The following is a 25,455-nucleotide window of genomic DNA, read 5'->3' as shown; positions in this document are numbered from 1 at the left end:
AGTCCTTTCCCTTTAAAGACCGTGGAAGTGAGGGCAGGAAAGAGCCAGGAGGCCTGTTCTCTGGTGGGATTTGAAGGAGCTTGGGGTAGAGACTGCTGCCGCCAAGGCTCTCTCCTCAATCTGCTGGGCTAGAAATCGGATTTCAGGAGTCCCCTGTCTGCATTTCTATCCCAAAGGAAATGTCCTCAACCATAGACAGCACTGGTGTGCTGAGACCAGTGGTGTTCTCCAGCAAGTGCACCAACTTTCACGAGCTGATTGGTAAATATTCAGAATTTTTTTTGCAAGCCGACTGTTAAACCTTTGGCAGTTCGACATCAGTCATGGTGGGAGTATTTACACCTTAAAGATTGGCCAGTGCCACGTATCAAGACCCTTCCTCCTCCCCTCCCTGAGAGTTGATCCATCTGCACAACACTAACCAGGTCAGAGGTGTGGACAAGGCCAGCCGTGATGGCACTCAGGAGTAAGGAGCCAGCCCTCAAGGGAGAAGGGGCATCTGAGAGGCTCAGGGGATGCCCAAAGGCCAACTCTGGCTGCTTTGCAAAATGGGAAAAGGATTGACTTAGATTTATTTGGAAGCACAGCAAAAAATTAAGACCATTAGATTCCTAGACCTCCTCTCTCTGTTTTCTCAAATCAAAATCATCAATGAATATGTATCAGATCACCTATTTTGTTTAAGCCACTATGTCAGGTAATACAGGAAGTGATGGAAAAGAGTAAGTCCCAGTCCCCAAGTCTTAAGACTCCTCTAACATAAACATACTTTAAAGTTAAATGGAAACATAGATCACAATCTAAGATAGCAATAGAAAAGTTGTCCAGAGGCACTGCCCAGTGGATAAATTTATGTGATTATTTGTTTAGGGTTGGTCTCGCCCACTAGATGGTAAGCTCCAGAAAGACAGGGCCATGTCCACGCGGCTCACCTTTGCCACCCGAGCATGTGGCCTATAGCTGGGACTCAGTAAATATGTGTCGTCAGAAAGCATGATGACCCAGGCAGGAAGATTAGTTTGTGTGCATGAGAAGGGTACTTCCAGATGGAGAGTTCTCAGGAAGGGGGCGGGGGGATGGGTAGAGGAGAGACAGAATTCAAGAGTAGAAGTAAAAAAGCAAAAATCATGCCAGAGCATGGAAAGGATGGTAGAGGGCAGTTTTTTGGTTGAGTGGAAGGTCTGAGGAGGGAAGTGGTAAGAGATAAGGATTGAAATAAAGTTTGGATGAGAGATGTGTTCTTAAGCATCTATAATATTCAGGGCATGGATGTGTTGAGGCACTTTATATTACCTTAGGTCATCCTCCCAACTCTGCAAGATGCATATTATTCCCATATTATGATAAAGAAATGGAGCCTTGGAAAGATAAAATAACTTTTCTAGTATTGTACAGATAGCAGAAAAGGAACTTGGAGCCATGAAACATCAGAACCTGTGCTCTTTCTAATCCTGCCCAGTGTCTCCCAGCAAGACGGAGGAGAGCTTTGAATGGCAGGTTGAGGGTGTGTCATGCTCCCTGCGAGCTTTGGACTGCTTTCCTTCCCCCCCCCCACACCCCCCGCCAACCTCCCTCTGCTAGTCAGAACTTTCCCCAGCATACAGGATTGGATTTTATTAAAACTGCTCCACTAGTATTGTGCAAAGATCTTTTTAACATTATTGAGAGGCCTGTGTTGTAGGCTGTCGGAAATGCCAAGACCACCCGCAACGACAACAGTAGTCGGTTTGGGAAATACACAGAAATCAGTTTTGATGAGAGAAATCAAATTATAGGAGCCAACATGAGAACTTACCTGCTGGAGAAATCCAGAGTCGTCTTTCAAGTAAGAATAAAAATAGTAATTAAATTTCCTTTTTCCCAACTTTTAAGGTACTGTTTACACTTACATACTCATTAGACAACCTACATTGCTCTGTGACTTGAAGAAGAGAGTTTCCTGTCTTTCATTTGCATCTTGGCTTATTTTTTTTTTTGTTTCTTAAAACAAAAAATTGATAGATGCAATATCAGTGGAATGATATGAATCCACTGAAGGGAAAAATTATGATTTTTAATTTTGGATACTTAAAAGATCCTTAGAGTTTAGCAATCAAGTTTATCTTTCTAGAACACAAAAACTGCTTGAAACAGACAAAGCTGTTAGACTGGCTTTCCTACCAGGAAGGGACTGGGCTTACAGCTAGTGGGGGGAGTTTAAGAGAAAGGCTTTTCTGTCAGTAAAGTGGAGAAAATTCTCATAGTTTTGGCCCAAGAGAATAACAGTAAGCCTTGTATTGCAGGGAGTTTCTTAAAAAATTTCACTGGTACAAATTACATTATTCTCATGTCACAGAATGTTTTCATTTAATAACATTTTCTCTGGGGTCCTTATCTGGAAAGTGATCTTGAGCCAGCAGAGGGGGAACAGGTTGGGCCACAGTGTTATTGACCAGAAGAAAAAACCCAGGTAAGTGTCAGTATCCATGAGAACAGAATTGTCAATCCAGGTTAGCCATCTAAGACCCCTCCATTAAAAACCTCATATTTTTACTTGTAAAGGGCTGGTATAATTTCAGGACTTTTCTTTATTTTACAGTCAGAAAATGAACGAAATTACCACATTTTTTATCAGCTTTGTGCATCTGCCCAGCAGTTGGAATTTAAACATCTTAAATTGGGTATGTGGTGGATAATGCATGGAAGTGTCTCTCTTTTATGTAGGGGCTTAAATTCCAGGTTGATTTCTTCTTCTTTTTTTTAAGATTTTATTTATTTGAGAAAGAGAGAGAGCGAAAGAGAGAGAGAGAGAGCATGAGCGAGGGGGTGGGGAAGAGCAGAGAGAGAAAGAGAAGCAGGTTCCTTGCAGAGCAGGGAGCCTGACTTGGGGCTTGAACCCAGGACCCAGGATCATGACCTGAGCCAAAGGCAGACACTTAACCGACTAAGCCACCCAGGTGCCCCTCGGTTGATTTCTTCTTATAGTTATATCACTTAAAAAATATTCTGTCCAAGGACAGATCCTTGGGTTTTGGGGGTAGAACTGATGCATCTAACTAAGGGGATAGATTGAGGGGCAGGGTGGCTCCAGGAGAGGAGACCCTTCAACTCCAGGGGTTTTTTCAAAGCTCATGGGTGATGATGGTCATGTAGCTAGAACCACCTGAATAAGGCCTCCTGGCCCCTGGGACTTGGTGCTGTCAAATCCCTAAACTTTTCTTTATCTGAACTTCCTTATATGGCTGTTTTCCAGTATGTATGACATATTTCCCTGTCTTCTGAGACAGAGTGTCTCTATCATCATTTGAGCTTCCTTGGTGACTCAAGGTCATTATTATTTATAGTTCCAACTAATCATACTGTAGGGACAGCAGAACTCTTTGTCCTTTAGGGCAAACAGCTTGATTCCCATGCTGTCACAGCTCTCCTCTCTTGGTTGCTTGTGCTGTGTTGGTAGATAGAATTGTCCAGTGTGTCGGAGTTGAATGCACACACTCCAATCGTGGAGAAGTTGCTTGCACTGGTGAAGAATCTAAATTTCCTTTATATGAGATCAGATTTCATATAAAGATAACACCCATGCCTGTCTGCCAAACAGAATGTGAATAGTGAATTTGGAAGAGCTTTCTGAAGACTCACCTACTATTCAAATATTCGGTGTGCCTATGGTTATTCTCTTGATTGTGGTGATGATTGCATTAGGGTATACATATATCAAAACTCATCAAAGTCTACATCTTAACCATGTACAGTTTATTCTGTGGTTGGTAATCCTCAGTAAAGCTGTATAAAATAGTTAGATATGGGAACCAAACCCAGGAGCTTTGCAGTCAAACAGGCCCGTGTTCAAATTCTTGTCCCACGTCGGCTGTGGCACCACTTTTCTGGGCCTCAGCTTTTGCATCTGTCACATAGAATTCTAAGGAATAAATGGAGTGATGTGTGTCAAGTGCTTACTCTAGTGTATTATGTGTGAGCTTCCTATCTTGTAAACATGTGTGTACAAATTTCTGTGTCACAGACAGCAATCTTTTGGTTTCAGGGAGTGCAGAAGAATTTAACTACACAAGAATGGGAGGCAGCACTGTCATTGAGGGTGTGAATGACAGAGCAGACATGGCGGAGACTCGGAAGACCTTCACACTGCTGGGTAAGTAGAAATATCCTATGCAACGTGTGGTCATTTTCTGTTTAAAAAACAAAAAACAAAAATGAAAGGCAGGGATGCCCAGCAGGTGCATATTCTAAAGACTCCTAATAAATTCTAATCTTAGGATGAGCCAATCAGTATATTTGATGGCCAAGTGGTCAAGACTGTGCTTTTCCCTTAAAAGATCTAGATGTTAACTCCTTTGCCTTCAGGCTCGCTGGTTTGCAGTGAGCAACATGGGCTGTAAGCCCTGTGGGTGCTCTCAAGCTCCTCCTCTGGGCTGACTTCGGAGAAGACTGGTGCATCAGACCGGGAGGGTCAAGTTGACCCTACCTGGCCTGATAAAAATAGCAGACACTTACACGGAACTACCAGGCATCATTCTAAGCACTTCATTACCTGTATTAGCTTGCTTAATATACAAGTACTTTATGAGGTAAACACTGGTATTTCTCTCATTTTATGATAGGGGAATGGAGGAGTCTCACTTTTTTTTTTTTTTTTTTTGAGAGAGAGAGAGAGAGAGTGGGAGAAAACACAAGAGAGCACAAATGGGAGGTTGGGGCGAGGGTGGGCAGAGAGGAGCAGAGGAAGAAGGAGAGAATCCCAAGCAGACTGCCCACCGAGCACTGAGCCTAACATGGGGTTCAATCCCATGACCTGAGATCATGACCTGAGCTGAAATCAAGAGTCAGATGCTTAACCCACTGAGGCACGAGGCGCCCCTCTTACCACATTTTTATACAGAAAACAAAACCTTGGATTGCTTGGTCTTTCTCCACCTTGCTTTTCCCACATGGAGCTCATGTTTGGGAAGTGTTTACCAAATGGCACTGATAAAAATTATCATCTACTTCCCCATAGTGTATTAGTGTAGACATTAACATGTAATTGTCAAAACTTCTGATCAGTGTGAGACCACAGACTGTTTTTACATCTTATAGAAAATATTGTTTCACCAAGTTATTTTCATTGTTGTGGTTTGGGTGACTATATTTAAATGTAAAAGGCAAAGAATTCAAGGTTAAATATATCAGAGTAATAGGCAAGATTACTCTTCTGAATAATTGAGAATGAAACATTTGGATAATTGAGAATGAAATCTGGTTGGTTTTCTAAGTAGAATTACCATCTGATTCTGCCCCTTCCCTTCCAAATTTCTTTTTTTTTTTTCTTTCTTTCTTTCTTTTTTTTTTTTTTTAAGTAGGCTCCATGCTGGGTCTGGAGCCCAAGGTGGGGCTTGAACTCATGACCCTAAGATCAAGACCTGAGCCGAGATCAAGAGTCAGATGCTTAACCGACTGAGCTACCCAGGTGCCCCCCGCCCTTCCAAACCACTTTAAGGAGAAGGCAATTTAAATAGTTTATAATAAAGAGATAAACACTTTTGGTACTGATTAATATTTTCTTAAAGTAGTTGAATTCATAATTGTATCTTTTTATAATGTGCTCTACTGAGAAGGAATACCGTGTATGAGGAGGGATCAGGCAGCCTCGCTCTGGCAGGCCCCGGTGGGACCTTGGTCCACATGCCCTGTCCTCCTTCCCACCTCTACCCTTCCGACACTTCCTCCCACCTCTATAATATTTCACTCCACACCAAAATGATATAAGAGAAAGAGAGTAGGCTTTGAGGTCAAATAAACATCATTCAAAACCTCATTGGCAGGACTCTAAGGAGGTTGCCCTTTCTGAGACCCAGTTTCCTGATCTATAGAATGGCCATATTCCTTACCCACAGGGCTCTCGTAATAACTGGTAAGGAAACGTATGGGAAAGCCCCTGGTACCAGGCTGAGCACATAGCAGGTGCTTGCTCAGTATGACTGCCTGCCCTCAGTCACTATTCCCTATTGTCCAAGCCCTAGCCATCCTTTGAGCAAAACCATCCCCTTCTCCATGGACCCTTTCTTAATCTTTAGAGATCAGCAGCAGCAATTTTTTTCACGGTCTCACACAGATTATTTGCACAAATGTCCACACCAGCCAGGCCAGGACTAGGGTGAGGTGGGAGAGGCAACTAGGGCATGAACTTGAAGGAGGCATTCAGGTGCTCACTCTCAGGGTGGTGCAAATGCAGGGTCAGCCCCTGGCACCTGGCTTGCCTCACCTGGCCCACCCTTGCACCCCTGGCCTAGATGTTTTGACAAAGCCCCCCAAAGTTTTGTGGGGAAGTACTGTAAAACAGTCTTTTGCCTCTTGTGGCTATTAATCATGTTGGCTGCCCACTGTGCTGTGTGAAGTGGGTGGGGTGGAAAGAGGTTGGGGCCGTCCTCCCCTCTCCTTTCCTTGGCGGGGAGAATGCCAGGAATATGAAGGAATCTGCCCTGCTTACTTTCTGCAAAGCCTGTTACTTAAAGATGCTAGCCCAGTGAATTCTCCTCTGATTGCCTCTGTCTTGGCCATTAGATCTCACAATTTAGTGGTAAGTTGTCTATTGTCATGTATTTGCTCCAATTTTTTTCCATGTGTCATAAGATCGGTCTGTGGCCTTCCATAGGTCAGTGGTTTTCTCTGGGCATCAGTTTCCCCATTTGATTACCGGGATAGTAATGAAAATATTCAGTTGTTCCAATTATCTATTGCTGTTTCCCCAAATCTTAATGGCTTAAAGTGACAAATTATTATTATTTTTGGTGGTTCTGGGGTGACTGGGCTCAGCTGGATACTTCTCACTGGGGGACTATTCTATGATGGTGGTAGGGGCCCCATCCTCTGAAGGCTTCTTTCTCACAGGGGTGGTATGGTTAGAAGTACTGGGGGCTGGGCAGGCATCTCTCTCTCCACATGGACTTCCTCACAGCACACTGGTCTCAGGGTAAATGGACTGGGCCATGTGGTGGCTACCTTCTCCCAGAGCCAGTTACAGTAGGCTTCAGTGGAATCTGTAAGACTTTTTATGAACCAGCCTCAGAAGTAAGGCAGTATCACTACTGCCATGTGCTAATGGTCAAAAGCTTAGACTCATACATAACTCATGGTAAGGGAACTGCACAGGGCAGGAACCCTGGGAGGGTGGTGCACTGGGGGCCATCTTTGGAGGGGAGCCCCCCTCCGTAGCTATTAGGGATGTGGTGAGGATTAAAAGATAATGTCTAAAGCAGTTTATGGGGGCACCTGGGTGGCTCAGTCCGTTGAGCAGCTAACTCTTGATTTCCGTTCAGGTCATGGTCTCAGGGTCCTAGGATTGAGCCCCGTGTCAGGCTCTGTGCTCAGCAGGGAGTCTGCTTGAGGATTCTCTCTCCCTCTCCTTCTGCCCCTCTCCCTGCTCATGTGTGCACATGCTATCTCCTCAAATAAATCTTTAAAAAATAAAGTAGTTTATGAGCTATGGCATGCTATATCAATATGAGAAATCAGTATATATTTAATGAAAGCATGACTTCACTGCATGAATCACTAAAAAATGTCCTAGACCAGAGGTCAGCAGATTGCTGCCTTTTTTTGTAAATAAAGTTTTATTGGAACATAGACACACTCATTTGTTTAAGTATGGTCTATGGCTGTTTTCATGCTGCAGTGGCAGAGTTGAGTAATTGTGATGTAGACTATACAGCCTACAAAGCCTAACAAGAAAACATTTGCTGCCCTTTGTCTTAGATGATAGAGTGAACATAGCTGATGGTTCCTTAGAATTTTCTTACAATATGTGAAGATTCATGGATGGACTTCATGAAGCCATCTTAGCTTCGGCCCTGTGTGTCTCCCCATGGAAGTCCCCCAATGATGCATGCCAGGCAAAGAAATTTGAGCAGACTGCAGAGGTCCATTTACTGTTGTGGAGAGGAACCAGGGTGACCTCACTGTGACTTTGAGATTGCCATCATCCTGTGACCCCCCATAACCAATGACCTCATACTGTGTGTGATGTCATGGTCTTTAAACTTGTCCATCCAGCACAGTAGCCACCAGCCACAAGTGACTGTTTGCATTTCATTTTGAAATAACCTTTAAATTCAGTTTCTCAGTTGCATAAGGCATGTTTCAAGTGCTCATAAGCACATATGGCAAATAGCCACCCTGTTGGACAGCACAAATACAGAACATTTCCATCGCCTTGGGAAGTTCTAAACAATCATGTTTCTCCTAACAGTGTGAGAATGTGGTATACTGCTTGTCCTTCTGGCCATGTTCTCTTGTTTGTGTCTCAGTGCTCTCTTTTTCTTTTCTTTTCTTATTTTTTTAAGATTTTATTTATTTAAGAGAGAGAGCACACAAGCGGGGGCGGGGGTGGAGGGCAGAGGGAGAGGGAACAGACTCCCCAATGAGCAGGGAGGCCAACTTGGGTTCGATCCCAGGGAGCCTGATGTGGAGCTTGATCCCAGAGATCATGACCTGAGCCGAAGGCAGATGTCCAATGACTAAGCCACCCAGGCGCCCCTCAGTGTTCTCTTCTTAGATGGAGATCTCAAGGGGAAACCACCTAACTTGAATTGTATGTATGTAGGCTTATAGCATATTAGGGCAGACCACCCTTTTTAAAAATGTAATTGCCAAATAAGTATTTGGTTGATTTGCCCATTGCTGTGGTTTGTTATGGAGCTAGTATGGGGAAATTAGTGGCAAGGTCGTCTAGCTCAGTATGCAAATCCACTTCCCCCACACGCCCAGTAAATGGACCTCTGGAGTCTGCTCTAATTTCTTTGCTTGGCATGGGGTTTTCAGGGGGCCTCCATGTTTGCACACAGGGGGGTGAAGCTAGGATGACTTCATGAACTCCACGGGTTTTTTTCACATATTGTATTAAACTGCTTAGATATGACATGTCCAGGATGACCTAACCCTTCTATGCCTTAGTTTCTCCCTTCATAAAAAGGGAACCATAATGGCACTTCATATGGTTGTCATAAGCATTAGATGAGATGATACATGGAGAGTACTGGGGACAGGGTCTGGCACAGAGTTCCATTTGCTTTCCCTTCCGGTTCTGCTCCTGAGGCACCTTAGCTAGAGTTATCCCTTAGGAAGCAGAAGGGGATGTATTTTGACCAAAAGCTCCTTTCCTTTGTTCTGCTGACTCTCATTTAATTCGCCCTTTGATCCTTGCCTGGCCATTTAATCTCTCACAGGAAGAACACCCTGGAAGAAGTCTTACCTAGCCTGCACCTCAGGCTCATGGTACTTGACCATTGTGCTTCTCAATGAAATCGAACTCGGGCCAGCAGTGCTTTTGCACGACCTTGTCTCACTAAAGAGAATTACTCTACTAACATCTTAAGTTGTCTCTTTCACGTCATTGCTTTGGAATTACTTCACTTTCATATGGCGTTGTTAAGTGATTTAGCTCTAGGAGGGTCACGCGGTGAGTAGGAATGATGCCGAGCTGAAGATTCCGAAATGGCATGTTTTCGGTTGCTTTTCCTCCTCACTTACTGGCTGGTTATCATGCTGATGGCCTGGGAAAGCGGGGGAGGCAGGGGGGGTGATTTCTGTTAGAGGTGTCTGTCCTTCAAATGGAGGTGTTAGCTTCAAAGGGGAAGGCAGCAAATGCCTGGACTCGGCTGAGCTGGAGTCTTCAGTATATTTTCGGTTTGAAATCTTTTGCAACTTTGATTTTGTTTAAATCTTTGAAGGAGAGAAGACTCTGTAGGTTCTGAAATTATTTAAGAACATACCCTAGCTGCTACTGGAAGAATCCAGGTGTCCCCAGGTGAGAAGCAGAGGGCAGCTGCGGTAGCTATTATTCAGTATTTAGGGCCTGCTGCTCTTTGCTTGGGGGGGGACAGGGGCGCATCATAGGTGTCCATGACCGCTGCCCTTCCCAGGCAGACCGGGGAGCGTGGACATCGGCACAAATGAGCCTGGCCCACCCTCCGAGTGTGTCTCCCTGCTCCTCGATGCCCTGCAGCGTCATGGTGCCAGTCAGTGCCTACCCCTACCCACCACACTGCCGCTCTGCGGTCCTGACCTGGCAACGCCCTGCTCACGACCCACAGGTTCTCCGTTGTGATTTGCTGGTGTCAGACACAGGGTCCTTCCTCGTAGCTAGTTTAGTTTATTTTTGGCTCCAGGAAATGTGCCAATGCCCCATGGTGGCTAAATATGTTATATATTCATAATTTATATGCTACCTCCAGCAGTCAGGGTCCCAAAGGGAAATACAGGGCCCATTTAAGTTAGGGTAGAAGGAGGAGGGTTAATCTATGAAGGGACCAACTACAGAGATGGGGGCAGGTCTGGGGGAGTGATAGGGGGCAGTAGGGGGCTGGGGTCAGCAGCAGAGCTGTTTGCTGCTCTTTCCTGTTTGGGTGGAGGGGTATCACTGGAGTCAGAAAGGAGGGCTGGGGAAAGTCAGCAGCTGACCAGGAGCAGTGACCCGTCAATTGGCAACACTGACAAGCTGAGGCAACTTTGCAGGGAGAGAAACGGGGATGACCCCTCCAGTACTTCTTCCCTCCCGATCTCTGATCTCCTGCCAGGGTCCTTACTGGTCACACCCAACCAAAGGCCAGAGGGCACGAGAGCCCATGGCCTTGATGCGGATAGTTCAGCCCCTTGGGGCAGAGAGCAGCCCACGGAGCTGCAGGGGCAAATGGAATCCACCCAGCACCCCACCACAAGAAGAATTCAAGGATATTGGGGTGCCTGGGTGGCGCAGTCGGTTAAGCATCTGCCTTTAGCTCAGGTCATGATCCCAGGGTCCTGGGATCAAGTCCCACATCGGGCTTCCTGCTCGGCAGGAAGCCTGCTTCTCCCTCTCCCACTCCCCCTGCTTGTGTTCCCTCTCTCACTGTGTCTCTCAAATAAATAAATAAATTAATAAATTAATTAATTAATTCTTTAAAAAGAAGAAAAAACCCACAGTAAAAATAAAGGAAGCACATCACATAGAATAAATGAGAGCTGCTTTGCTCGGGAACCTAACACGAAATGGTTCTTTGGATATGAATTTTTGTGCTGCACTCGTAGCAGTGATGGCAAAAGGGGAAACCTATTGGGCTGTCGCATTCACATCTTGTGTCCTTGCATGTCAGACCAGCAAGAATGGCGAACCACGTGCTCTCTGGGGGCCATTGCCCATTCCTGTCCCAGCTCTTGGCACTGATGATGGTACTAGAGTCTCTTGAAAGAATTCAGGTGCTTATCTTACTAGTGATTAAGTCAAGGAAGAAATGCAATAATCCTAATTTGGAAATTTGTTTTTTCAGGTTTCACGGAGGATTTTCAGATGGATGTTTTTAAGATCCTAGCAGCCATCCTACATCTGGGCAATGTGCAGATTACAGCGCTGGGCCAGGAGAAGTCCTCAGTCAGTGTAAGATGCTGCTTTGTTTCCCCTTCCCGTGTTCAGAGGGTCACCAGTAGAGCGTCTCGTGGTTACTCTGCTTCTGCATTTTAGCACCAGGTGCATTTGGCCTGCTGGAGAGACCTGTTGTCAGAGCAAGGAAGCAAGGGTTTCCAAGGATAGCTTTTAAAGAGTAAAACTTCTTCCCCTTACAATAGTAGAGGAGGGGAAAATGCCTTCTCTATGTATTTTTCTTTAATTCAGTAAATTTTTACTAAGTACCTGCTATGTGCCAAGCCCTGTTGCAGGCTCTGGAGACACAACAGTGACCCATACCAAACAAGACACCCTTCGCGGGGCTTATGATCTGGGGGTAGGAAGTGGAGGAGACACAACCCAATTACAGGCTCTGGCGGCTGGTGATGGCCATGAGCAAGGAAAAGGAAGCAGAGTCCAGGGTGCAGAGGGGCTGTGCCTCTTGTGTAGAGCATTCAGACAAAGCCTTGCTGGTACGGTGGCAGTGGGCAGAGGCCTGAAGATGACAAAGTGACTTCTGCCTATATTGGGGGAAAGAACATTCAAGGTAGAGTGGACAGCAAGTGCAGAGGCCCTCAGGCAGGAGCTGTTATTTGACAAATCATGAAAAAAAAAGTATATCCAAAGAGGAGTGAGTGAAAGAAGGGGTGGTAGATGAGGCCAGAAAATGGGGGGGAGCGGGGAGAGGGTACAGGTTGTGTAGGGCTCTCAGTGCACTGGATATTTGGAGCAGAAAGGACATCTCCCACCTCCTGACACTTGCCCACATCAAGCCCCAGTAGTGCTGACTTTCCCTGTGGAAATCCATTGTCAGTTCTGTGACAGATTTCTTTTTTTAACAAACACAGGGTAAGTTTATGTGTGTATTTCTCTGACAAACTTATGAAAAGTGATCCTTAGTAGGGTCGTGTGTTTGGTTCTTCTCATGAATATCCACATGAAGAAAATAACACGTAGTAAAAAATGCTTCTATGAACTGCGAGGTTGCCTGACCTTTAAAGCTTTGTGTACATATATCTGTCTTGTCAACTCCCGCGGCCATAACAAAATACCATAGGCTGGGTGACTTCAACAACAGAAGTTTGTCTTCTCACAGTCCTGGCAGCCAGAAGTCCAAGTCAGGGTGCAGCATGGTTGAGCCCTTGGTGAGGGCTCTCTTCCTGGCTTGCAGACAGCCCCTTGCTTGCTGGGTCCTCATGGCAGAGAGGGACCCAGAGAGCTCTGGTCTCTTCCTCTTCTTACAAGGGCACTAATCCCATCATGAGGACCCCACCCTTATGACCTCATCTAAAGCTAATCACCTCCCAAAGGCCCCACCCCAAATAGCATCACATTGGAGGCTAGGGCTTCAACATATAAATTTTGGAAGGAAGTGTTCAGTTCATAATATAACAATGTCTATTTTCCTGTCCCCCAAAAAACTCATGGGAACAGTTGATAATTTGGTACACTGGTCATTTCTCAGCTCTCTGGTACCTGCCGTTTAGGGGAGAGAGAGCCAAACAGTGGATGGGAACGTGTGATTTTTGGCTCAGTGCTTCAGTCCTGTTGTCCTATGACCAGGAAGTAATTCTCCTCCCTCTCCTCGAGCTCTCACAGTAAGCACCCCTCCCATTCCCCACTGTGTCCAGCCCTCACCGAGTTAGTCAGTCGACACGGGACTGGCAGGTTCTGGGAGAGGGGATGGTAGGCCTGCGTAGGAGCCTGGTATGCATGTGGTGGTGGTTCTCTCTCTGTGCTTTCTCGTTTGCCTCTGAGAAATGGGCTTCTGCCCTTCTTCTTCTCAAACCCCATAGACTGAAAGTGTGATATCCCCAACAAATGCCCTTGTGTTGATCTCTGTCCCATGAAGTTTGTTATAAAGGTAGTATTTTGGAGGAGGAGTTAAAATTGATAGACCAAAAATCCTTTGTCTATCAATCTGAGGACACAAAGTCTCTGAAAAAGTTGTAGAATCTTCATAGCAAATTACCAGTTCTATAATTAGCAGTCCTATCTTTGGAACATACATACCATTCATTTGCATCAGAAACTTGAAATGTTGGGCAGACCCAATCTGGAGGAAGTCAACTTTTTAAGAATTCCTGCCCCTTTCCTTTCCACCTGCAGCAGCATCTGTAGCTGAATGTTTTTGACTCCGATGGTTTAGTTCCTTCTTAGAAGGAAGAAAGCCCATGGCTCTGCCAGTCTGCTCTCCAGGGAGGTCAGGCAGGTGAATACAAGCTTTGTGTTATTGAGATGTTGGTCAGAAGGAGTGTGGGTGGACAGCAAGGACGTGGCAGGACTTCCTAGATTGTTGGCTCCACTGTAATCTGCGCTTTTTAAGTGCAGCCACGTGGTATTCCCATTGGCTGTGTTGACCTCTACACATTAGCACGGGGGGATGTTCCCTTGCCTAAGGGGAATGATAGTGCTTAGTCACAAGGGTCACATCTCCTTGCCAGGTGTCAAGGACTCCTTGTCCATGCTGGCTGAAGACCAACGGGAACAGACCTTTCCTTGTCTCTGACCAGGGGGGCAGCTCTCATGCCCCAGCTGCGAGAGAAGCAAGATTCACTTTGTGTGTCCACGAAAAGTCTTGCACACGTTCCTCCTGTCAGCTGGGAAGCCAGCTCTGTTAAAGGAGCCCTATTGTCAGGTTCTCTGACAATGAGATCTAGGTACCTCGGACCTAGACCCCCCACGCAAACACTGACCACACAGGTGGGGACAGGTGGTCTGGGCATGTTGCAAATGGAAGGGAGGGGCTTTGAGGCCATGTCTGCATGCACCGGAAGGGGAGGATTGCTTCCCTGGCCTTATTCACTGCGGACATTCTTTGGCCAGAATGAAAACCCGGGTGGGACTCGGCCCAGGACTGCCTGGCATCATCACAGTGCCTTGATGCGGGCTCCGTGCCGCTGTGGCCCTCCTGCTTTCCTCGCAGGCCTGCCTCTGTCTTGTTAGGCCCGGGCGTTCTCATGCCAGCGCATCCTTGTCCCTGGCACAGGCCCAGGTGGAGGCCCCAGGGCCCCGGCTGGGTGGGCTGGTGCTGGGTTCAATGGCCAGACGGCCCTGATGGGGGCTTGTGCTTGTGTTTGAAGGAGGACGACAGGCACCTGAAGGTGTTCTGTGAGCTCCTGGGCCTGGAGAGGGGCAAAGTTGCTCAGTGGCTGTGCAATCGCAAAATCGTCACAACTTCCGAGACAGTGGTGAAACCCATGACCAGGCCCCAGGCGGTCAATGCCAGGGACGCACTGGCCAAAAAGATCTACGCTCACCTGTTCGACTTCATTGTGGAGAGAATTAACCAAGCGTTGCAGTTTTCAGGCAAGCAGCACACTTTTATTGGTGTTTTGGACATTTATGGGTAAGATTCTCTTCTGTGAGCCTCTCTTTCCTCATTTAAATGTCAAATGCCCATTATTTTTAGATCATTTTGTTCTGGTTTCGTTTTTGTGTTTCACATGATCAGAAGGATGGTGTTCTCTATGTTTGCATGTGTGGATGTTAAGTACGGCCCCCTGGGCTATGGTGTGTTTTATTTAGAGCATATTATATAAATGCTGAATTAATAGTGGCCGGCACCCAGAGCTCACCACGTGCTGGCTACCGTGCTGGCTGGTCTGCACGCACTTGCTCACCAACTTTTCAGACAGAGGGGAGACAACCAAGGTTTTCACGTAGAAATGTGTCTGTGGTTGCTCTGCTGGTGGGAGAGCCCATGGCTGTTTCCTGCGGAGGCCCCATGAGGTTTGGAGCCCCGACACACCTTTCCCATTGCAAAGGGGCAAAATGACAGTCCCAGAGGTCCTGCACCTTGCCCACGCTTACAGGGTCAGAGGTAGACTCAAAGCCAGGCCTCTGAGCAGCCAGCCTTGCACACCCTGGAATCTTCTTCCATTCTCGGATCCCTGCCCTTCTCCAGCTGTTCTAATACCATTGAGGGTGAAGTTCCCAACACACTGGAGGTGCTCCTCCACCTCTTTGCCTGGTCCTCCTTTTCTAAATCCAAGGCCAAACGTGTGCCCAAGGTGCTTGTAGACTCCTCAGAGTGTGAGTGAGTGAGGCCAGGCTGACGTGGAGGCAGGCTATGAGGGTTGTTGGTGCTCAGGCTTTTGCTTGTCAACACCTGGCCTCAAATGCCCAACACTAGGCCCCTCCCAGGACTGGTCCTGGTTTCTCAGTGGGGGAGAGGGCAGCTCATTCCATTCAAGGCATCACAGAGTGTCTCCCCTGGCTTGGGGAGTGTTCCCTCACATCCCGCGAGCAGCAACCCGACCTCTCCTCCCCATACAGAGGGGAGAGCCGGCTCTGGGCACCCCCACCCCGGCCTGCTGGGGGGACAGAGGGAGCAGATGGGCCATGATGCTGCTGCTGAATTTTTACCCAGGTACAGAGAATCAGCTTTCCCATAGCTGGATAAGGCGAGGCAGTGCCTCAAGGGAGGTACTTTTGTTTAATTTAGATTCTGAGTTAATGCATGTGACTCCCAATTAATGGCGAATGTCAACAGTTCTAAAATACTGATACATTATGGGGATAGTCTAGTAAATGATTTACCTTGTCTTGTGCTAAAAAGAGGATTTGAGCAGCCAGTAAGAATCTCAGTAGACTTTTAAAAAGAAATAGTCTTGTTTAACAGTGATCTCTTTTATTGTGTGATGGGAATAAGCAAATAAGCGGATGGGTGGGCTGGAGGTTAGCGGGGGCTGGGGGAGAGAAGAGGCAGTTGAGTACAAGCAGCAGGGAGCAAGGAGCATGGTAGGCAGGCAGGAGTCAGATGCACGAGGCCTGCAGACCACCGCAATACGGAATTTGAGCTTTTGGTGACGTGAACAAACCTGAGACAGTAACTGTAAATATATAAGAACTTGTTAAAGTATATCTTTTTTTTTTTTTTTTTGGGTTTTACTATTTATTTATGACAAATATCCCACATCCGTGATCTTCTCCAGTCAGAAGTTCTTTGAAACGATGCCATCAGCCTTGGCCAGTCGGAGGATGGAGTCATCGGACTCACCCATCCTGCGAATGGCCCCACAGATAGCGTAGGTTTTGAACTGGCCGTTGAACCTGCCCGTCACCTTATCAACCTCGGCCACGTTCATCTGGATGGACGCGTGGTCCTTGGCGCCGATGATGCGGTTGCTGGCGGAGCATTTCCGCGGCACGTACAGGTCCACGAACTCGCCGGCGTCGTTCTGCATGTCGAGGGCGCGCCTGCTGCCCTGTTAAAGTATATCTTAAACTAAAATTTTAACATTAAAATCCACTACAGAGATAATAAAAGTAGCATGCTTGCTGCCATCCGTGAATTCATGGTCCCCGAAGACTTGTGGTTCCCCAGCCAGTCGGGCATCTACGTGCTCTGGACCCGGAGTGGGCAAGGCCCAGGGCTGGGGGTCAGGACCCTGGGAGGGAGCATGGCGGCACCAGTGGTGTGGCCCTGAGAAAGTCACAAGACCTCTCCAAACCTCGGTTTCTGTCTCTGTAAGCTGGGGCCTCTCTCTCAGGGTTATTAGGAAGGTCAAATGGAAGAAATTGTGGAGGCATCTTGAGAACCATAAGCATCACTCACGTGGGAAGTGCTGTCGTTGCTAATGTGCTTCTGGTATTTTAGGTCATAGATTGAGGTCTTTCTATGGGTTTTGAACTTTAGATCTGAGGGCCCATTTTTGGGAGAGGCAGTGTGTAAAAGGATGGGAAGATAATCATTGATATTTGATATTCTACCTCCGCTCTAGAGAGCCTCGCCTTTGGCTCTGCCTGTGGGCTGTGGAGCACAGCGAGGCCCTTTGGACTCTTCCCTGGCCTGAGCTGTGTGGGTTCTGCTCCTGCTTTGAGTCTCCCTGGAGCTATCTAGAGCACAATCCAGGCCCTTACCCTGCCCTGGAATTATAACCTGAGCCAACCTGGCTCAGTCAAGTGCAACTCTCAGGGAACCTGTGGTTGGAGCCGGTGGGAACCACTCAGAATTAGAGCGTTTAAGAGCCAAGGCATTGGAGGCCCTGAGAGCTGGCGTCAAATTTCACATCCGGCACGACTTGCTGTTGGCCTCCGCCCTCAGGTGTGATGGGGTGGGGGTGGTGGTCCTGCTGGTCCTGCACCTAGGGTGGTGTTAGGGTTAAGTGAGGTCGTGAACATCCACCCTAAGACCTGCAGCACTCAGCTTCCCCACTGGCAGGAGCGTTCGCCAGGCTGGGGGGGCAGAAGGCGTGCTGTGTTCTGTTCAGCCCACACCATGTCTTCTAGAGTGAGAGAATTCACATACGAGTCCAGATTTCCAGCTCCTCTTGCGAATCGGGTGGTCTCCCATTCAGACCCGTGTGCTGACCACATTGGGCCTGGATGCAGCTGAGTCTTGGGGGCAGGGCTCCCTGCAATGTTGCCTCCAGCCCAATGCCGGTTTCTGTCCCCGCCCACTTCCTCCCAGGGAGACAAGGGTTCAAAGTCTGAAAATAGACCTGGTGGGGTCTGCTGGGTTGCGGGCTCTTAAATGACCTTGCCCTTGTCCTCCAAGAACTCGGAAACCAGGCCTTGGGGAGGCAGAACTGTGCTGCCTCTCCCACATAGTGGAAGGACAGGAAACAGCCCCCCAGAGCATAGGTGTCCTAGTCAGGCAGGCCCACAGCTGAGTCTGACACTAGCTGTGTGACCTCAGGCACACTTCTTAACCTCTCAGAGCCTTATTTCCTCACCGACAAAGAGGCTAATCAAGTCTGGGTGCTGTTGTGTGAAGCAAATGATACTCAGCTTAACCAGACCAGCCTACCTCCGGGTAGGTGTTTTGTACACACCAGATTCCTTCCCCAGGCAGCCTGGAAAAAGATGACTTATCAACTGCTGGGATATCAAAACCAGAAGGTTTGGGGGCATATTTAAAACTTGCTGAAAACAGCAAACTTTTAAACTGTGAAGTTTGAAAAATTGCTTATCTATAAACAAGTGTGTTTTAACTTGTTTAAACCATATTTCAGTTTTGAAACCTTTGATGTGAACAGCTTTGAACAGTTTTGCATCAATTACGCTAATGAGAAGCTGCAACAGCAGTTTAACCTGGTAGGTGACATTTCTGCCTTCTGGAAGGTAGTTCTCAGTCCAGTGTGTGCGCCAACAGGCCTCTCCTCAAATCCTGGCGTAGTGCGGGGCCCCACGCTGGCTCACGGCACCACTTTGTGGCCTTATCTTGAAATCACACCTTCCCAGCCTATTTCATCCTATTCTAGTCCCCTGGCCCGCTGTTCGGCTACAGTCCATCACCTGCCCTGCTTGGTCACAGACCCTCTATGCAGCCGAATGAAACCAAATGATTGAGTTTCCTGAAGGCCCCACGGCCTTGCAAGCCTCTGTGCCGTAACCCACCAGCTCCTGTCCTTTCCCATCCCTTCTTCTTCACCTGGCAAATTCTTGCTTGTCTTTTGAAATTCAGCTTCTCCCAAACAAGTCCTGAAGAAAAAATAGTGTGACATCATGCAGAGCATGGACTTTTGCTCAAAGTGAACTGGGTTTGACTCTCTGCTCTCCCACCTTCTTCCTCTGGGACCTTAGGTTCAGAGTCTCAGTTTCCTCTTTGGGAAAAAATGGGTCACTGCCTTCCTAATATTGTTGTGAGGAGTAGACCTAACACTGAATCACACTCAGTAAATGTTTCTTTTCTTTCTTTTTCCTCACTTTGGAATTAATCCATGTATAACATTAAATTTCATCCCATTGCAAATGTATGTTTTGTTAGCATTCTCAAAGATTCCTTGGAAGTTCAGCATTTAATAACTACAAGTAAAGTTTATTCCCGGTAGATATGCTGCGTCACTCACCTGAAGTCACCCTGCCATCCCTTGCATTCCCCTGCAGCACCCATCAATACTGTGCTCTCTCTGGCCTCTATGAGAGCCATGTTTCTCAACCTCCTATTGGGCTTCCGTGCCGGCATGGGGATTCTTCCGTGGGAGGCTTTCTCCTCGCTGCCCCTCCCCTCCCCCCACCTGCAGCCGGGACGAGCCTGAGCCAGTCCTCAGAGAAGCCTCCCTGATACCCTTATGGCCTGAACAAGTAGTGAACGGAGCTCTCCCTGTTGTTGGCTTCTCACACGGGCCCCACGGCTAGCATTCTCAGGCAGGCTGGCTCCCCGCCAGCCAGAGAGGCTGCATCTGTCTTGGCTAGCGGCGGTGCTGTGAGCAGGGAGGGGTTGCAGGACCCCCCTGAGTACGCTCGGTGTTGGAGGCAACAGGACGTGGGAGCCCACTCAGACCAGGTGGGAGGATCACATTAGGAGCTCGGCAGCATCCATCATGGGTAAGGACGGTTGCCTGCACCTCAGGGTCTTCCCTAAACATTGCAAACCAGTCAGGTATCTGCGTTTGTCAAGTGCTTACGTCCTGGACTTTGGAAGCACACTTTAATCTTCTGTTTTATTTTCTCTACTAACTTCTGGACTTTCAGCATGTCTTTAAACTTGAACAAGAAGAATATATGAAGGAAGATATTCCTTGGACTCTGATAGATTTTTATGATAACCAACCAGTTATTGACCTGATTGAAGCAAAAATGGGTATTTTGGAGTTACTGGATGAAGAATGCTTGGTAACTTAAAATTTTTTTTTTGTTCAACTTCTGTGTAGTAACAGATAAGAGTATTACAAACTGGATTTTTTTTTGGTGTACATGTAAATTCCTGAAGTGTTACCCAGTTGGTTGGGTGTTGATGCTGGGACGGCAGTCCATAGCAGGAACGCCAGAGGGCCAGCTGAGCCTCCTACCCTCATCATGCGTAGCCCACCATTGGGTACCATGCACAACCTCTCAGGTCATGTCCAGGAAGGAGGAGCCCTTTGAGGCTGTCCCTAGGTGTATTTAGAATGGATGTGAAAATAGCAGGTGACCTCACACCACTTGTTAATGACAAGAATTGAGTTTTCTTTTATTTCCTCATTCTTGTGAGTCATCCATTGGGGGGGTATAGCTGAAAAGTCAACATCATACAATTCAAGAGAAGAGGTCTCTAGTTCTCCTGTTATTATTTCCCTCTAGGAAGAGCACCTTTACAGTGAGCCAACTTAGCAGTGTCCCTCATGGGGCCACAGGGACAAATAATCCCCAGGACAGTACTCGTTTTTTGGTTTAAAGATTATATTGTGGGGTGTTGTATGTAAGTGATGAATCACTGAATTCTACTCCAGAAACCAATATTGCACTGTATGTTTACTAACTAAAATTTAAATTTAAAAAAAATTAAGAAAATCATTCCAAAACTTAGTGGCTTAAAATAAAATAATTAATTAAAGAATAAAGATCGTATTATGATGTTTAAGCATAGATTTAGTTTCCAGAGATTTGTTTCCAAAAAATATATATAGTGTTGAAGACTAACTGGCCTTTTCTCCCTGGAATTCTCAGTTCCACGCTTTTTCTCACAGATTCTCCTCTCTGGTACCACCTGGGTTTCAGCCCCTCCAGTAATACAAGATTAAAGGGCTGGCAGCAGGGCTAAGCATTCTGGAATGATCTAGAGAGGGCAGGGTGCCCAGGCCAAGGCAGCCTCTAGGAAATATTTGTACCTACTCTACATAGACGTTTGCTACACAACCAGTGTCACAAAGAAGCATGCAGGAGTCGTTTGGACACAATAGGAGACTAAATTCGATGAGTTTGGGCAGAATCTCACTGATCGCTTCTATATCACCAGTATCAAGAACAAATTTTGCAACTAGTTTTGTTTGAGGAAGTGGTTATTAAATAGGCTGTAAAATGAAAAGAGAAGCTATTTTTCTGAGGTGGGGATGAAGTGGGGAGGATTACATTTAGGTGCCAGTGTTTCCCATTCAACCGAGAATAAAAGTCACATTTATGTAATGAAATCTAGGCTATTTTTTTCCTGAACCTTTAGACTTCTTTGGGAAGAAATAATAGGAATACTGCCAGTTCTGCAAAAATAAATTTCTTCATTCTTGAGTTATATGCTATGTCCCTTTACTTCTCGTTTATAACATTTTGTTTTTCTAAAAGTGCATTATTGGTCCATATAAATGGCACTGTAAAGGTTGTTAGGATCAAGGACAGATGTGTGCCTAGAGCTGCTTTATAAAAAGGAGCCACAGATGTAAGGAGCTCATTCTGAGACGTCCGCTCACCTTGGTTTGTCAGAATTAGTACTTTTCTGTGCCCCTATTCATCTCTCAGCTCTAGTTTTCTTACTTACTATTTGGTTTGCTTTTCCCTTGCAGTTACCACATGGAACTGATGAAAACTGGCTTCAAAAGCTGTATAATAATTTTGTCAACAAGAACTCTTCGTTTGAAAAACCGAGAATGTCAAATATATCCTTCATCATCCAGCACTTTGCTGACAAGGTACAATGAGAGTCTCAGGTGATGCTGTCTGCATTGGAGCCGGAGGGGTTTCCTAGATGCAGCCGGCAGGCCGGGGGCTGGCCGGATTCAAGTCACACTCGGTGCATTGCTGTGATGAAGGAGACATGTGCTTGTCTCCTTCATCACAAAATTGTGTTTAACAATTTTTAATTTGTTTCTTGTCGCAAAATACGAGTTTCAGCTATAGTGCTTTAAAGATAAACATGTGGCTAGTGGATCTGATTTCTGATTTTGGATTTCCTGGGAATTCATTAATCTCTTATCAGTTTATTGCCTCTATGAAATTGTTATAATCAAGACAGTATAATTGTTTTCTATAATGAAAGCTGTATCTTTTTTTGAGGTTTTTCTTTTTTATTAAGTTGTAATATATTTATTACAGTGGTAACATAGGCTGGCTCAGGATGTTGCATTTTCTAGACGATCTTTATTTTCTTCTTTATAGATCTATTTTTTATGAAACATATTACTTTAATAAAAAGGAAAAGTTACTTAAAAATTACATTACAGAATGCTTAGAAAATAGGATAAAAAAAGAAAAATCACCATAACCACTTGCCATAAACATAAGTTCTCATCTTGTTTTCCTTCCCGAAGGAAACTCTTGCCCTCAGAGCATTTGCCAGTTGGGTGTTACTCCTAGGGCCTGGCCAATGCCTGGGGATCATGGGACCAGTGCTAGTGCTGGGGGTCAGAGTGTGCTCATTGTGACTGGGAGGGCAGGGCAAGGGATAACGAGCCGGAAAGTCGTAATGACTTTGTGGGCTAGAGGAGCACTGTAAAAACCTGCTAGCATTTTTGATTCCTGAAGAGATGCGTGTGAAATGAAGGATAATATCCCAGGTTATATTTTCTAGTGCTTGTCTTTTGCAATTCCACAGCTGGGATCCCATGGGGGAAAGGCGGGGGCAAAAAGGTATCAGATATATGGGATTTACTTCGAGACCCTCTTCATCGCACTTGGTTCCTGCACATTTAATCCTCTCACCCCTGGCCCTTCCAAGAAGTCCCTCTTAAAAGCAGCATTCTGGGTGGATTGCAAGTTGCTGGGAAGAAACCACACACGTTGTAAGGTTAGCTTAGGTTCTCAGTTTAGTTAGCCAGGGAAATACAATCATTTTGGGAAATGAGATGGCTGTGCTTAGATGCAGCAAGCCAGCGCATCTTCCCAAGGTCCCCAGAGCTCCCGACAGAGGCTGTGACACTGTCCCCACAGATGGTCTTATTACATTGTTATACCTTTGTCCGTTTAAGCCAGTGGCTCACACTACCAGCCTGGAAGAATTTATGTAGCAACCCAAGGTCTTCATTCACAAGGGAGTGTTTGCACATAGTCGGTGTTCCTGGCTCTTAACCCAAACTCTGCCCAGCAAGGATGCTTCCTCATTTAGGGGGACAAACCAGAGTACTTGCTCAGGGGCCCGTGAACACGCTCTCTGCCCCCAGATTCCAGCATTCCCCAAAGCCTGTTTCTGCACAGTTATTAAATTTTATTTTAAACATATTTTCTAATTTGTGAAAAATATATATCACATAATAAACTATGTAACCCAGAGGCATAAACTATTGGGGTTTGAATGTTTAAGCAACCACCCTGGGGTTTGAGGGATTAAAGAGGCCCTTTGGATCAGAAAGGGCCACATGGAGTTTCTCTAAGCCAAACTGAAGCAGTGCAGACATGTACCCACTCTAACCTGACTTTGAGGGTTTCGGTGGCCCTTGAAAACTTTGTGGTCAAATGGTTAAGTTTTTCTTTCCTTTCTACCATGTTAATGCTGCTTTAGGAAAATATTTCTGTTTGAACCCAAAGGACAACACAGCTTTCTTCCTCTTCCTGATGGCTTCAAAGGCAGAGTGAACCTCAAGCCAGTTCTTCTTTAGACCTCTGTGTGTATTAACTGCACACATTGCAGGGAATGACTGGTCACCTGTAGCTAGAGGGAACCGACAGGTGACTACAGCGTGATCAGTGACTAGTGAGAAATCTAGGCAGTAGGAGAGCCTGGTTCTTTCCATCAAATGACATATTCCCAGCTTCCAAAGTTTTATTTAAATGGCTTGCTGTGATAAACAGAAACTGAATCTCTTTTTAGAAGATTGCCTTTTTAGCCCCTTCATTAATCATTGTTAAAAAAGAAAAAGAGACAAATTCTGTGGTACTTATATGCTGTCTGCTTTTGTTTCTTTGGAAATAATTAAATCCTTTCTCTGCATAGGTAGAATATAAATGTGAAGGTTTCCTTGAGAAGAACAGAGATACTGTCTATGACATGCTGGTTGAAATCATGAGAGCGGGCAAGGTTTGTAAGGTCCTAAGAGGGTAATTAATGTTATTTGTTATGTAACTTGACATGGACTAGATGTGTATCAGGAAAGAATAAGAAATATGTGGGTGTGTGTACTGTCTGGCAGCGGCAAACTGTAGCTCAAACATAGAAAAAATAACTGTTTTGGAATTGGGACTAAAATATGTATCAAGCTTCTGAAAGCATCCAAATAAATATCCACTAGATACAAAATCAGAAATCAAATGTGCAGATGCCAGAGAAGAAGGATAGCTAATATATAACCAGTTAAAGGACCACAGTTTACATTTGACTCATTCACTCACAAAGATTTATTTAGCACCTACCATGTGCCAAGCACTGGTCCCAGATTCCAGATACAGCAGTGGCCTAGGCAGTCAGGGTTCCTGACCTTGTGGAGCTCACATTCTAAAGGGAGAGACATACCCTAACCACATAAGTAGCAATAGCAGGTAGTGCTAAGTGTCCAAAGGAAACCAGGGCAAGACAGAGAGAGGGTGACCTGGGGAAAGGGGTGCTGGCTCCAATGTGCAAGCTGCTCGAATCCACAGTTCCGTATGAGGAGTAGTGTCACCAAAGGAATGACTTCTGGATTTTTCTTTTCCTCTTCGAATATTTCCGTATTAACATTTGAGAATAAGAATATTCCATACACAAGCCTTCATTTGTGAGTATTTGGTTAGATCATATTTATTTTTAAAATTGTTTATTGTTATGTTAATCACCATACATTACATCATTAGTTTTGGATGTAGTGTTCCATGATTCATTGTTTCTGCATAACACCCAGTGCTCCACGCAGAACGTGCCCTCTTTAATACCCATCACCAGGCTAACCCATCCTCCCGCCCTATTTTTCTTCTTTTAAAAGATCCCCAATCCTTTGTTGATATTCAGGTATTTTGACAATTTCCCAAATGAGCATGAGCCCTTCCCTTAACCATCATAAATTAGTCACAGGCATGACAACTTCAGTTATTAAAACTGATTCATGTTAGAGAATTCAGTGTGGAAATGGCCTGCATCTTGTGTAAAAATTAGTTGATTTAATTTACCAATTGCTTACTTGCCCCCAAGTGTACCCCGGGGTCCATTCTAGAAGATGCATGCAGATCACGTGAAAGCACAGATGGGTCTCTGTGCTCGGCACAAAGGCTCTCAGAGGTGTGGGGAGTTCAGACCCACTGGTTTCACAGCAGGGGCATATAAGGATTCGTCAGGCAGGGATTCTCCTCCAAAGGAGATTGTCAATGTCTAATTTAAAAGAAAAAAAATGAGTTTCACTCTAAGAAGAAAAGACACTTGAAGAAGTAATTGAAGCATGGTGGAAAGTAATAAGTATCTTAGAAGAAGATGATCTTATTTAGAAGAAATTGGAATTAATTTGAGTTAGGGCACAAATTTTTTTTAC

The 25,455-nt window shown here is 45.8% G+C and overlaps 2 protein-coding genes across 4 annotated transcripts in view; one reads left to right on the top strand and one right to left on the bottom strand.

Annotated features, from left to right (window-relative positions):
• MYO5C (myosin VC) overlaps positions 1 to 25,455 on the top strand; it is a 90,005-nt gene that overhangs the window by 20,284 nt on the left and 44,266 nt on the right. For all 3 annotated transcript variants that reach the window (XM_073877018.1, XM_073877017.1, XM_025883776.2), the window contains exons 6-14: positions 1,682 to 1,825; positions 2,579 to 2,660; positions 4,022 to 4,129; positions 11,277 to 11,383; positions 14,473 to 14,738; positions 18,349 to 18,430; positions 19,811 to 19,951; positions 21,592 to 21,717; positions 23,955 to 24,038. In XM_073877018.1, the coding sequence (XP_073733119.1) occupies positions 1,682 to 1,825; positions 2,579 to 2,660; positions 4,022 to 4,129; positions 11,277 to 11,383; positions 14,473 to 14,738; positions 18,349 to 18,430; positions 19,811 to 19,951; positions 21,592 to 21,717; positions 23,955 to 24,038 (1,140 nt within the window). The remainder of the gene's footprint in view (positions 1 to 1,681; positions 1,826 to 2,578; positions 2,661 to 4,021; positions 4,130 to 11,276; positions 11,384 to 14,472; positions 14,739 to 18,348; positions 18,431 to 19,810; positions 19,952 to 21,591; positions 21,718 to 23,954; positions 24,039 to 25,455) is intronic.
• LOC112833318 (small ribosomal subunit protein eS21) lies at positions 16,258 to 16,595 on the bottom strand. Its single transcript, XM_025884396.2, has one exon. The coding sequence runs from the start codon at positions 16,576 to 16,578 to the stop codon at positions 16,327 to 16,329; it is 252 nt and encodes an 83-aa protein (XP_025740181.1). The 5' UTR covers positions 16,579 to 16,595; the 3' UTR covers positions 16,258 to 16,326.

Source organism: Callorhinus ursinus, unplaced genomic scaffold, assembly GCF_003265705.2.
Source record: "Callorhinus ursinus isolate GAN/ISIS: 27379988/994484 unplaced genomic scaffold, GSC_fseal_2.0 scaffold25, whole genome shotgun sequence".
NCBI lineage: Eukaryota > Metazoa > Chordata > Mammalia > Carnivora > Otariidae > Callorhinus > Callorhinus ursinus.
The sequence above is the reverse complement of the archived record's forward strand: the minus strand, read 5'-3'. Positions and strand labels throughout refer to the sequence as shown.

Excerpts from the sequence above, each read along its gene's own strand:
- LOC112833318 (XM_025884396.2), bottom strand. The coding sequence starts at position 16,578 with ATGCAGAACGACGCCGGCGAGTTCGTGGACCTGTACGTGCCGCGGAAA.